General features: G+C 31.6%; 2 protein-coding genes across 2 annotated transcripts in view; one reads left to right on the forward strand and one right to left on the reverse strand.

The window, feature by feature from the left end:
* The first annotated feature begins 4,451 nt into the window (after window positions 1-4,451).
* On the forward strand, window positions 4,452-7,409 carry LOC111632258. The gene is made up of 3 exons (XM_023376997.1): window positions 4,452-5,867; window positions 5,937-6,366; window positions 7,330-7,409. Exons 1-3 carry the CDS (start codon window positions 4,870-4,872, stop codon window positions 7,402-7,404), a joined length of 1,503 nt encoding a protein of 500 aa, XP_023232765.1. The 5' UTR covers window positions 4,452-4,869; the 3' UTR covers window positions 7,405-7,409.
* Window positions 7,410-7,621: 212 nt separating this feature from the next.
* Window positions 7,622-13,482, reverse strand: part of LOC111633127 (beta-1,4-glucuronyltransferase 1-like) — an 11,331-nt gene continuing 5,470 nt past the window's right edge. Inside the window, exons 2-3 of the mRNA XM_023377987.1 lie at window positions 9,419-10,565; window positions 7,622-8,786 (exon numbers count right to left, since the gene is read on the reverse strand). Coding sequence (XP_023233755.1) covers window positions 8,571-8,786; window positions 9,419-10,546 — 1,344 coding nt within the window. The 5' untranslated portion in view covers window positions 10,547-10,565 and the 3' untranslated portion in view covers window positions 7,622-8,570. The remainder of the gene's footprint in view (window positions 8,787-9,418; window positions 10,566-13,482) is intronic.

The raw sequence follows: 13,482 nt of genomic DNA on the forward strand, positions 1-13,482 counted from the left end.
ATGTATTGGAAAAGAGTGGATTCATAGAGAAGTGTACGAGATTTATTTTCCATTTTATCCTTAGTTTATTATTTAATAACAAAAACTATGGATTTTTTTCGATTTATTTAAGTTCTTTGACTTATTGACAAGATTTCCACGATTTTGTTAAGATATTTCTGTTTTTTTTTTTTTTAACAATCTTTTTTGGAACTAATTTATTTGTTGCTTATCTTCTATAAATTCGCATTTCTTTAATAAAATTCGTTTAAAATAAAAAAACTTTCTCAATACATTTTGTAAGATTAAGATCTTCAATACAGGTCTTTCATCTTAACGAAGNAGAGGTAGATATGTAGGAAAAGAGGTGGATATGTAGGGAAAGAGTGGATGTGTAGGGAAAGAATGGATGTGTAGGGAAAAAGGGTACATATGTAGGGAAAGAGTAGATGTGTAGGGAAAAAGCAAATGTATAGGAAAAGAGTGGATTTATAGAGAAGTGTACGAGATTTATTTTCCATTTTATCCTTAGTTTATTATTTAATAACAAAAAATATGGATTTTTTTCGATTTATTTAAGTTCTTTGATATAATGGCAAGATTTCCACGAATTTGTTAAGATAGTTCTGTTTTTTTAACAATCTTTTTTGGAACTAACTTATTTGTTGCCTATCTTCTATAAATTCGCATTTCTTGAATAAAATTCGTTTAAAATAAAAAAACTTTCTCAATACATTTTGTAAGATTAAGATCTTCAATACAGGTCTTTCATCTTAACGAAGAGAACTTCTCGTAAAAATGAATGTAGAAAACAGCAATTACTATAAATAACGAAGACATTTCAGGATAATTCCCGAATTTCTAGAGTAGGAAAAAAAAAAAAAGTGATTTGAAAGGAAGAATAAGATTAAATCTCTTTTAAAAAACGAAGAAATTCAATAATAATAAAGATATTTGAAGAGAAGAGAGAGACGATAAATCTGTAAATGTAATTCCAAATCTCCGGAGCAATCAAATTTTATATTTTAAACGAATATTTTCGGTTACTTTCAAAGAAATTTTGCGGTCGTCGGCGAATTACTACACAAAAGAAACTACAAAACAAATTTTTTCATCCATAAAATTAATAATTTGATCGAAAAATAGGGATGAATAAATGGGATGAAGCAAACCAACACGTGGACCATCTGCCTCTTGGGAGGACTTTTCTATAAGAATCTGGTCTCTATTTAGGTGTTATATACGTGAAGAAAACGGGTTACCCTCCTGTCTATGAGGTATGAACCCACGACAACAATGGTTTTATCTACTAGTCTTTTTGTGGATACGTTGATTGATTAGTTTGATTGATACTTCAATGCAATGTATGAACGATTTGACAAGGGAATACTATTCAGGAGTACTGTACTTTATACCAGTCGACCCCCCTATAACACTGTTGATAATTCCGTTTTATATGAATTCCATGTTGTACGAGTCACTTAGATTTTACAAATACGTGAGCCGTTCACAGCCCGGCACACGTATTTGTAAAATCTAAGTGACTCGTACAACATGGAATTCATATAAAACGGAATTATCAACAGTGTTATTAGGGGGTCGACTGTATTTAAGATTGGTCCCTATATATATGTAAAATGAATGTTGCAGTAGCGAATTATTTTTATTTTAATATTTATTTAAAGTCGAAACCTTTAAAAAATCGTTAATATTTAGAATGTGTTCGTGTGTGTTCTTTGCTTCGAATTTCTGGAAACCATTGATCGCGTGAGTAACGGAGATTCTCTAAAGATGTAATTTCAAACACGATTCCAATTTTCCATTAATGTCTTGCGTAACACTTTTATATGCTTTTTAAACAGAAGAAAGAAAAAATTTCCATTCAATCAAACAAATTGTAGTCTGCATAATCTTGGCATCTGCTACAAATAGGATTTTAATGCCAGAAATTCTTTCATTCTTATAAAATCAGGGATAAAAATCAAATTTACGTCATCCAAAATAGATAAAAAGTAATGATTCCTTTACAAGAATCATTATTAACTTCGTATATTTCGGAATTCTTATTATATTTGAGTGTGTTAACCGTTTATGACTTATACCGTGTCTTTACTTATAAAATTACGAAATTATGGATGGATTACAATTCTATTTAGAAAATCTCAGTAAAACATTGTAAGTTTTAATAATGAAATGTAATTTTTTAATTTATTTTAATTATTTTTGAATAAAATGGCCAAAATTACGTGCAAATGCCAAAATAATATTCTTGAGATAAATATTGAGGTAAATTGAAACCCAAAATTATAAATTATTTAAAAGTAAATTTATCAAAATAATATGATCAAACCTGTGAACAATGGCCACTGAAGAATCTCAAAAATTAGTCGTTGTTTGCAGGTTATTTCGTGTAAACTTTAAAAAGAAACACGTGTCTAAAAATTGACCATTGTTTAGAGGTGGTCGTTATTAGAGGTTTGACTGTATTTTACTTTGTCTGTGTAATTTTATAACAAAATTAATTAATTATTTATATGTTAGACAAGCGAAGAAAACCTGAAAAACTTCATGTGAAAGTCCACGTGATGAGTAATCGAACCCGCTACCTGTGATTAGTGAGGGAGGCGCATTACATTCGGTAAAAATGGATATAAAATGTAAATTATTCGCCTTAATTTAACGGATATTACTAAATTTCGATATAGGGATGGTGCAAGATGTCGTCATCGTAGTGTAATGTGTAGTGTCGCCATCTGTTGAGAGTAAAAATAATTACAACACTAAAATTTCCTTATGTACGAGGCTGATTTGACCCACATTGATTAAATATTTACGTATATATTATTATTCGAAACATTATTTTGACTATTTAAAGAATTACTGATGTTAAATATGTAAATTTTCTGACCGTGAATTACGTATAAATTAAAGCATTAAAGAGTAAAATAAATGCAGAAATTTCTTCGTAATTCCTCGAATTATGTTCAATTATTTAAAAAATAATATTGATAAAAATGGAATATTCCTGAATAATTTCTGAATAATAACCGTGTAAATATATTATGAATGAATTCGCATGTGATTTATTGATTTAAACACGCTTTTTACACTTCCAAAAGTTCGTGTGTGATGTTTCACTTTTACTGTATTTTGCATTATATCTCAGGAACCAGAGGGCCAAAACTTTCCAAATTTGGCAAGGATACTTCTGTATATGAGCTATTGATGCTGTTAAATTTTGGAGGCTATAAGTCGAGGGAGAGGGAAATACAGGGGGGTAGAATGTAGTAGCACGAATGGGGGATAAGCTTAACGAAAATTTTAGCGTTATTGGCATTTACAATTTTCTTTTTAAAAATTCTTCCCCGCCTCCAAAATAAGGCTTCTGCTTTTTTTATAATTAACTTTCGACTGAACTCCTAACAGATGGCGCCACGTGTAGTTTTAACTTTGAGCCATAATCTTAGTGTTTTCGTGTGTATTATTGGACTTTTAGACTTAAATATTATTTTTGAATAGAGTAATTTCTCATAATTCAACAAAATTATACGTTTTAAGTTTCCATTTTGTTGTAGTTTGCTGTATGGAGTAGGATGAATGAATTAAAAATTTATTACTTATTTTTCATAGAATTTTTAAGATTTTCTAAGATAATTGTAGAATCTGACGTCTAAATCTTTTGTCTAGTATACACTTTACGTCAAATTGACGTCATTATCACGCTTTCTCCTAAGTAAACTGCAAGAATGACGTCAAATTGGCGTAATAAACGTAGACTGTTATGATTTAGATCGCGTTTTCTTGCTCCATTCAAACGCTTGAATTGATGTTTAATCTTGCCTTTAGGATCCATTTAAGAGGGTGAATTTTTGCTACAAAGATCCTGCATTTACTTGATGTATAGTTGCACTCCTCGAGTACAAATGATTGTTCAGATACGTCACACTACCAACGTGGATCAATAAAATACGTAGGGAGTGACTCGCGAGTGTCATTTTTTTAATATTTAAAACAAAAAATATTTCAGTTTTTGGCTGGTGAATCCCTACAGCATCCAAATACTCTCTCATACAAGTACACTTCTCAACTGGGAGTTCGCGTACCCCAAACTACATATAAAATACACAGGGGGATGGAAAAGGTTGAGGAGAAATGATTTGTATAATATTTTTGCATCTGTGTGGCAGTAGATTTCTTGATATAAAGCAGATATGCATCTTCGATTTATATATATATGAGTCTATGAATATAGTTGAAATCTCACTCGTGTCCACACATTATAATTAATACCTCGATTGATCAAGCTTAACATTCGTGACTGGAATAGACTATAAGTCACGTTATTGTCACGCTCGATCTAATGAATCAGTTTTTACAATCCTCTACAACACACGGGACGTTGTAATTATATTACTTTACAACGTATTCGAACTGTAAATTTGAATGGAATTTTCTTTTAAAATTTTTAATTTAAATTCTTCAATTATTAAAAAAATTAATTAATTTTTTGATTTTTTTTCTTCAAATTTTAAGATATTTTGCAGTTAATTTTAAAAGTTACAGCCCCAGAATCCCTACAAGTGCTGGAGCAAGAAAAGAAATTGGAAGAAGAAGAAGCGAAGAATAATTTAAATTTTTTCATAATTCGAACTGAAAATTTGAATTTCTAAATTAAATTCTTCAGTTATTTAGAATATAAACAATTTATTTTAAATTTTCTTTACTTTTTAATATATTTTGCAGTTAATTTTGAAGGTTAGAGCCACCAGAATCTATGAAATAGCATCGTGAAGAGCTGGAGTGAGAGGATAAAATTGGGAGGAGCAAAGAATAGTTTAAATTTTTTCATAATATTCGAATAATTCTTTTTAATTTTTCGATTTTTATAAAATGCATCATCCGGATGAGGAAACAAATGATGATGAGAAGGAGAGATTTGTGGATTCTTTGGAGTCTTCTTCGATAGGTTCGTTAGATTTGGACATGGAAAAAATCGATTTTAACGATTCGCAAGTGGTTCCTATCAATACAGAGCCGATCATAGTAGAAGAGGCATTGATCAGGGAGCATGATAATAAGGATAGTTGCAAAATAATCGAAGAAGAAGCTCTTAGTGTACAGGATGAACGTCACAATATGGATCCTTGTACGAACGAGCAAACTAAAGTGCAGAAAAATAGCAGAAATTTCGGCACAAACACTACACCTAACCTCTTAAGATGCACTGAAGATGATGATAAGATATCATCTGAAAGAATTAAAAACATAAAGTTTGCCTACGTGGAAGGAAGTGAGGAATTTCAATACGATAATTACAAATTTGTGCACATTCAAGTTAACCCAAATTCCGACATTAAAGTAATTTTATGTAAAGAATCGGATAAAGATAAGGAAGAAAACAAAGTAAAATCCTTATCTAATTCTGAGAAAATGGCTCCGAAAATAGGGGATGATGTGAAGAAGCACCCCTCTCGTCTCGAGGAATTTACAAAGATACCAAAGATAATTCCAAATTTTATAAATTTAAATAAATACCAAGGGTTTAATTTTACGAAAAACAAGATCTATACACAAATTGATAAGAATAAAAAGAGAAAAGATAAAGAGGAGGAGGATAACTCAAACAAGTATTACGCTGTGAAAGAGGAAAGACTTGTCCCAATCGATGGAAAAAGTAATTATTCTAAGTTAAAGAAATGGAAGTGTAAAACCTTTCCTGAAAGCTCCACGTGCCGAAATTTAGAGCAAACAGGTTCAATTTGGAAGCAGAAAGAAGCACACTGCTGTAATTCTAGAAGACCTTACACAAGTGAAAATGCTGAATATCGACATTCATGCTACGAAGATAAGTCATTCTCTCTTATGAGAGACGACTGCTGGATTGAAAGGTAATTAATTTTCAAGCCTTAAACTCGAAATTAATTTAAGTTTATTAATAACAGAACTTGTAACAATAGATCAAAGTATCTTCAGTGTTTAAAAAATCCTGCAGAGAGCAAATACTCCAGGAAACCCCCCGTAAAAATTAGAAATATTCAAGAATCTATTGACTTAAATTGCTGTGATGAGAATTCAGTTAATGGAGTAAAATATGGATCGTTAATTCAGCGAAAAAGCTCTCATTTTTACGAAAATAATTCAAACCTTTTTCCTGTCGGAGCAGGAAAGGAAAAGCATCTTGTTGAATTAGGTTCTCCTGGTTTTCTTCCCGAAAAAAATCATAAAAATTCCCTAGAAAAAGAATTAATTCGTGAAAATTTCCTAGAAAACAAAGAAAAGAAGTCATCTAAGTGTTACACAAATGGATACAAGTGTTATAAAAAATTACCAAAAATTTCTAACTTTAGAGAAGCAGCAAAATGTGCAGAAGAAAGCAAAGAGCAAAAGGTACAAGCGATTTTAAAACATATTTTTGTTTATTAATATTTAATAATTACTAAAAATAAAATAGATTTTAACTTTAAAAAATATAAATTAATTCATTTTAAACGAAAAATAATATGAAAATGACTTATAGAGAAGGCGTATAATAATAATAGGTACTGTACAGTACATTACATACGCCATCCATTTGACTTATTTTTAGAGCAATTTACTTATAAAAATCTTGAATAATTATAATTATAAAAAGTAGAATCAATAAAATTTACATTTTATATATTAAAATTATCATTTATTTTTTTACTATTTTAACGTTTGGATATTTTTATACTTCTCCTCTTCTTCTTCTTGCTATGAGGGGAAAACACCTTTACAGTCGTCAGAAACTAGTTTTAAATTCATTTTTTTTGATATCATACAGCAAATTAAAATACATATTTAATAACATTATTATAACTTTGTGTGAAATATTCATAGTTGGAAAGATTTCTTGTTTTTATATACGTGAAATACAGAAAGTAAAATTTACCTGAATTATTAATTAAATTCAGGCAAAACTCTAGGTAAAATTTTAGGAAAATATAGTTTTCTCGTTGTAAAATATTTAAATTTAAATAATTTCTGACCTATATTCGGTTATAAATATCAATCATTCATTATAAAATAGCACAGAATGATAGAAAAACAAAGTAATAATAAATAAATACTGTTGGCACGACTCGCATGTTTTACTCTTTAAATACTTTTATCCTTGGAAATTTTAATCACGATAAGAGACTTAATTATATTTAAAATGATATTTATCTCGTTTTGTATACTTAATTATAATTACAGCTTTAACATTCCACTTTTGTATCGCAATAATCAACAAAGCATTTACTTTATTAAATCTGTTGTTTTTAATTATTATTGCAATTTAAATGTCTAATTATTTAATTTTAATTATAATTATTGTCATCTTTTTTTCAGAAACAATTTTATAAATTAAGAAAGGATTACGGAAAACGAGTCAACGAAATAAATTGTTGCAAATATCCAAAATGAACGAACGAAAAAAAAAATTAACTCATAAATGACGTCACGTAACCAGACGTCATTTATGAGCTTCCGGCGCTGTTTATGTCATCAGCAATTTTTTAACCAATCAAAGAAACTGTATTTTCTTAATTTTTGTTTTTTTAATAATAATTTACGAATGATTAGAGTATTATTTATATTTTTAAATTTTTCTAATAATAATTAACCGTTTAATTGNTTTTTAAACTATTTACTAAAGTAATTTTAATTATTTTAACAATTTTTAACATAATTTTAATGCTCTAACTGGGTTGAATTATACAGGCGGTTGGAAAGTAACTAGGCATTGAGAAATCGCGACAATTCTTTTAATAATAAAGCAATCGTAATAAAATATATAAAGTCATGTACAATAATTAATGGCATTTTATAATTCCTATACTATAGGGTGAGCTCTAACAGAGAGATGCTTCACGCTCACTGGAAAAAAGATAGCCGCTTGTGTGTTGAGAAGCGAGCGCGATTGCAGCACGCTGAGGGATGGAAATCAGTGGTTGTTGCTGTGTTAAGATGGTGGCGAATTGTAAAGAGAGTTTATGCCACATTAAAAATTGCCATTCAAAATTAAAATGACCACAGGTTCAATTGCTGACTCACAGATAAGTGGCCATCCATTTACATTACCATCTGAGAAAAACGTATTTTTAGCGAATAGTGCCATGTCTAAAGTAATATTAAGGTACGCATTTCTATTCCAATCTAAATAGATACAAACCTAATAATTTTCATAGTATTTTCCTTATAAGTAAAGAAATTATAGAAATTTATCAATACCTAGTTATTTTACGCCCATTCTGTATAAAAAAATGCCTTAAATGATCCCTAGGACTCTAGTACAGTTAGGAGTTGTACAAACATTTAGGGGTATTTTAAGCTATTTTTTTCCCTATAATTCCCTAATAATTGTATATTTTTAAAGGGTTTCTCTAATATTTCTTCTACTTTCTTGCAAAAAATTTCCTTAATAATTTGAATATATATATATATATATTTTTTTTGTTTAATTATTTTTTTTTATTTTTGTATATTTTAAAAATCGCGTTGTCTATGCTCCTGCTCTGTTACATAGAAATAGGAAGGTACAAATCGACTGTACATAATTATATATACATAATAATAAATTATCAGCTAATTTACTGAACGTGTTGACCTTTCTGGAGTCTCGGCTTGGCTGTCTGTCCGTACTTCCTTAACAAATCTGCTTTAAACTGTACGAATTTCTTCCGGTTAACAAAGTTCTGTTTGTCCCTCCACGCGCCTCTCGATCTCCTGTTTTGTATTCCTCTATGTACCGCAAAGACGGGGTTAAGTACCCAAAATTCGTAACCCGCCACGTGCATTTCGAATACCTAAAAATTTAAAAAAAAAAAAGGTATAAAATAAATTATATTTTGGCATCGAATAACAGTCAAACCTCGATATAGCGCCACCCAGATTGGCTTCTAAATCGAGTGTGGCGTTAAAACGAAGAGTCTCGAAAGAAGGAAAATTATTTATATTATTGGGGGTGGCGAAAGTTCAGTGAAGCTTTCCCCCCGAAGTTGAAGGATAATAATTATTTTTATCCTTCAACTAAGGGGGGACGGCATCACTTAATATATTATTTGGGAATCCAAGCGGGTATAGTTAGGGGCAGGGTGATTACAATGCCATTTGTAATGGAAAAATCTCATATTTGATAATCAGAGATAACGAAGGATAGAGGTCTGTTCACGTGCATCGATTGGAGCTGTATAGGAGGACGTTATATCGAGGTTTGGCCCGAAATCGAAGGATACAAGTAATTTTTAATTTTTCAACTTTTTGGGTCCATGGTGCCCAAACAACGCCCTTTGCAATGCAAACTACCACATTTGGTAATCAGAGATAACAAAAGACTGAGTTGGTCTTCATTCACGGCACTGTATGAGGGGTGGCGCTATACGAGGGCGTTATATCGAGTTTCGACCGTATTAAAAATAGAAAAAAAAAAGAAATTTACCTGAGTGTTTCTTGTAAACCCGTATCCAACGAATCTCTCATCATTAGGTGGCACTTCATTATCTGCAACGTAGAATGGCTCGTAAAAAAATTCATAATTATTAACTTTATAGGCAGCTGTTAAGGTTGCTGTTTCCGGCAAACTTTCCCATAAACTATGATTTGTGGCAAATTGATTATATATAAAGACTTTATAATGGAAGGGCCTACACTCCTTCCTCCTCACCATAGACAATAGTTCATTTTTATTGGTAGGCATGCGTGACGTTTCCCTCATTTCGTAAGTGGGTACGACGAAGGCACATTTGGCACACGTTGTCTTGTTTAGATTCCTCAGGAATTCGTCAAGATCCTCTGAAAGACCAGGAACCGGAACAATGTCCACGTCGGTTAGGTAGTGGTAATTGGTCTCGCATCCGTTTCTGGCCAGGTTCCTCAGGTGATTTTGGGGATAGAGGACCTTGTTGCGCCAGGACTGGAACGAAGTATCGCGAGAATTCAGCAACTTGATCAGCAACTCCCTGGATCTCGAACAGGAGAGTAAAACCAATTCTAGCATTTTGGGTACCTCTTTGGGTGGTGACTCTTTAGGGTACAACAGGTGAAAACTGGCATTAACGCGTAGTGTGTCCGAACATAACCTCAGATAGGATATATACAGCGTGGCAATCTGGAAATCGGGACCTGGCACAAAGAGTGCCACCGACATGGGGGCACTCCACGCTTCACCAACCTCTAGCAGCATGAAGAGCCTGTCGACGGAGCATTGAGTGGCCAAACATATTTTACTAGTTCTGGCCGTAATCGGCCACTCGTCACCCATGACCACAAAGTCTTGTTGGATGTAGTTACCACTCTTGTCCACCTTCTTGTACTTCTTGTCCATCACCAGGGTGGTGTAGTTAATGACGTCTCTGAGTTGCATAGTGCGGGTAGGCTCTGGTTTCTTTGTTAATTTATCGGCTAGTGGTCGCCGTTTGTCCAGCCTCGTTGGTATTTCACTTTCTGTCTGGCGGTGTCTTTGTATGACGAACAAACCCAAGAGGTTGAAAGTGGTGAGGACTGCTATAACTGTATACACTAGCAACGTGCTAGATCGATTAGCTGTACGACACCAGCGACAAGTCATTGGACGGCAGAATTTGGAACTGTAAGAGGACACAAATTAATTTTTTCATACTCTTATCTACTTATAGTAGTGTCGGAAGGCCGATTTTCTAGTGTACGCCACGTGAGAAACAGAGAGTCTTCGTATAACCCTGCACTACAATAACGTGAACTTTGCTAGAAATTCGGACTTCCAACGTTTCTTACACTATAAAAATATATACAGTTAAAACCTGTGTAAACCGGAATCGTATCGTATCGAATTTCTTTCCTGTTTACGCAGGTTCTGTTGTAATACACAGTTTAGGTGTTCAATACACAGGTTCATGTATAACATAAAGTGATGGCAAATTTTACTAGAAATTCGAACTTTTAGCATTACAAACACTATAAAAATATACAGTAAAACCTGTGTAAACCGGATTCGCACCGTATCGAATTTTTTCTTGTTTAGATATATTTCCGTTTATGACAGGTTTTACTGTGTAAAAAAACGTATTACACACCAAACAGCGCAATTTTCCAGCACCTTAATTAAAACCTGTGTAAACCGAAATAGTACCGTATCGGATTTTTCCCGTTTAGGCAGGTTGCCGTCTTATTCGAGTTCCGTTTCGGACAGGTTTTCGCGTGGAGATTTGTACGTATCTAAATCCTGACACACTAAACAGTGTGCGTGACAGACACTCCTCACTGTCGCCAAAATCGATTTTTATACAGATTTTTAATGCCTGCCCCGAATTTCCGATGTATAATAATAGAAACGGCAGCATCAATACTATAAATATTTAAAAATAATACGAAAAATGGAGGATTTAGCGAAGATTTAACTTTTACACTGTTCAATTCTGATCGAATTCTTAAATATTTTATTATACAAACGTGTATTCCGTTAAAAGAATTAATATTAAATTAAGTTAATAAACAATAATACATAATAAATTATTCAAAAATTTGTTTACCTGTCTGACCTGTCTAAAACGGATACCGTACAAAACGGCAACATGCTTAAACTGAATGTAAAACTTCGTTGCAAGCACGAACCTGTCTATAACGGATATTTTAGTCATAAATTGCGTAACATAACCTGCGTAAAGCGGACTTTTTGGCGTAACATCAACAAATTTTAAGTCGTTAAAAAAGTATTGTACGTTTCAAGAGTTTTACGTAGTTTTATCATTCTCTGTGCTCTAAATATACAACCTGTCTTAAACGGTTCTAAATATGAACTGTAGCAGGTTATACTGTACTTTAAATCAATTATAAATAACTGATATATATATATATATAATGTAATAAGCTGAATTATTTCAGAGTTTTGTTTTGAGTCATTAAACATTTAAATACATTAAAACCTGTTTATAACGGAACGAAACAGTACAAGCAAGAATTTTTCCCGTTTTCTTCAGGTTTTCGATTTATAGAGGGTGATGTCTCTTATTCATACAAAAAATTTTGTTTATAAAGTTTTTAGAGCTGTTTAAGACAGGTTGAAAGACTGGTATATGTAACCCACAAGCAAAAAAAACCTGTATAATACACTATTTAATTGTACTTTAATTATGATTTAGAATTCATCTTCTATATTAAAAAAATCTGCAGTACTCAGGTTAGGGTCAAGTCTGTTTCCGCGTTATATAGGTTTCCAGTTTAAACTAATATTTTATACAGTAAAACCTGTAAAAACGGAACCTGAATAAAACGGAAACCTGCCTGAACGGAAATAGTTCTCCGAAATGGACCGATTTCAAAGGTTAAAGAAAAACCTGTTCAAAACGGAAACCTGCCAAAGCGAAAAAATATTCGGTACTATTCAATTCTGTTTAACACAGGTTTGCCGTATTTTTTAATAATATTATTTCAATCTGAGATTTATTTTCTTTTTTATAGAGTGTCCGTCTTAGACAGGTTTACTCCTTATATACATATAAATTATTTTAAAAATAGTAAATAATATCATAACTCAATTTTAAAAAATTTAAAAAATTGTAATTATTTTTTAATTTTATAAAATATTAAAACTATTTTAAAAAATTGTAATTTATAATTTAAATTTATGATTAATTCGTTGTTTAAATCCACTCAAATTAGTGATAAATTCTCATTTTCGTAAGGACTTAGCGCTAATTCTCCATTAAAACCGCTTCATTTTTAAAAATAAAGTTTAATTTTAATACAGTAAAACCTGTCCAAAACGGACACGAATAAAAAATAAACCTGCCTAAATGGAAAAATTTCTTCAGAACAGAGCGATATTCTAATGTTAAAGGGGAAAAAAAACCTGTCAAACCTGTTCAAAACAAAAGCATGCCAAATCGGAACCGTGCGATTCCGGTTTACACAGGTTTTACTCTACATCAAAAATGATTTTTATATGTTTTAATTAATATACAAAAAGAAAACTTTATTAGAAACCGCATCTAAATCAATTGAAGCACCACAATTCGCCTTAATTCGCTTGGCCTGACACGTGTGTCTGTCTTTAACCGTAGAAAAATATAATTTAAAAAAAAAATACATATTTATGGACATTTTTTAAAGTCATTTATCAAGAATAGGAAATAAATTTGGAAATAAATAAATATATTTTTTATTTTTTAGTAAATTTTTCTATCCAAACTAAAATAATGAAGACAAGCATGTGGCTTGTAGACTTCAATCAAAAGACTGGAGCATGCTTAGAATTAAATAAGAAAATTGGAAGAAGCTATGAGCAAATAGAAGTCTAGAAGTCTATGGATTGAAATAAAAAATCTAGCACTGCTGTGGACTTAAATGAGGAATCTAGAACTGCTGTGGACTTAAATGAGGAATCTAGAACTGCTGTGGACTTAAATGGGGAATCTAGAGCATACTGCGGACTTAAAATCTAGAACTGCTGTGGACTTAAATGAGGAATCTAGAACTGCTGTGGACTTAAATGAGGAATCTAGAACTGCTGTGGACTTAAATGAGGAA

This window comes from Centruroides sculpturatus, unplaced genomic scaffold (assembly GCF_000671375.1).
Source record: "Centruroides sculpturatus isolate CEXI.00-Female unplaced genomic scaffold, Cexi_2.0 scaffold146, whole genome shotgun sequence".
Classification (NCBI taxonomy): domain Eukaryota; kingdom Metazoa; phylum Arthropoda; class Arachnida; order Scorpiones; family Buthidae; genus Centruroides; species Centruroides sculpturatus.

Excerpts from the sequence above, each read along its gene's own strand:
- LOC111632258 (XM_023376997.1), top strand. The coding sequence starts at position 4,870 with ATGCATCATCCGGATGAGGAAACAAATGATGATGAGAAGGAGAGATTT. Across the intron at positions 5,868-5,936 it reads GACGACTGCTGGATTGAAAG|ATCAAAGTATCTTCAGTGTT; the intron begins GTAATTAATTTT and ends TTGTAACAATAG. Across the intron at positions 6,367-7,329 it reads AAGAAAGCAAAGAGCAAAAG|AAACAATTTTATAAATTAAG; the intron begins GTACAAGCGATT and ends TCTTTTTTTCAG.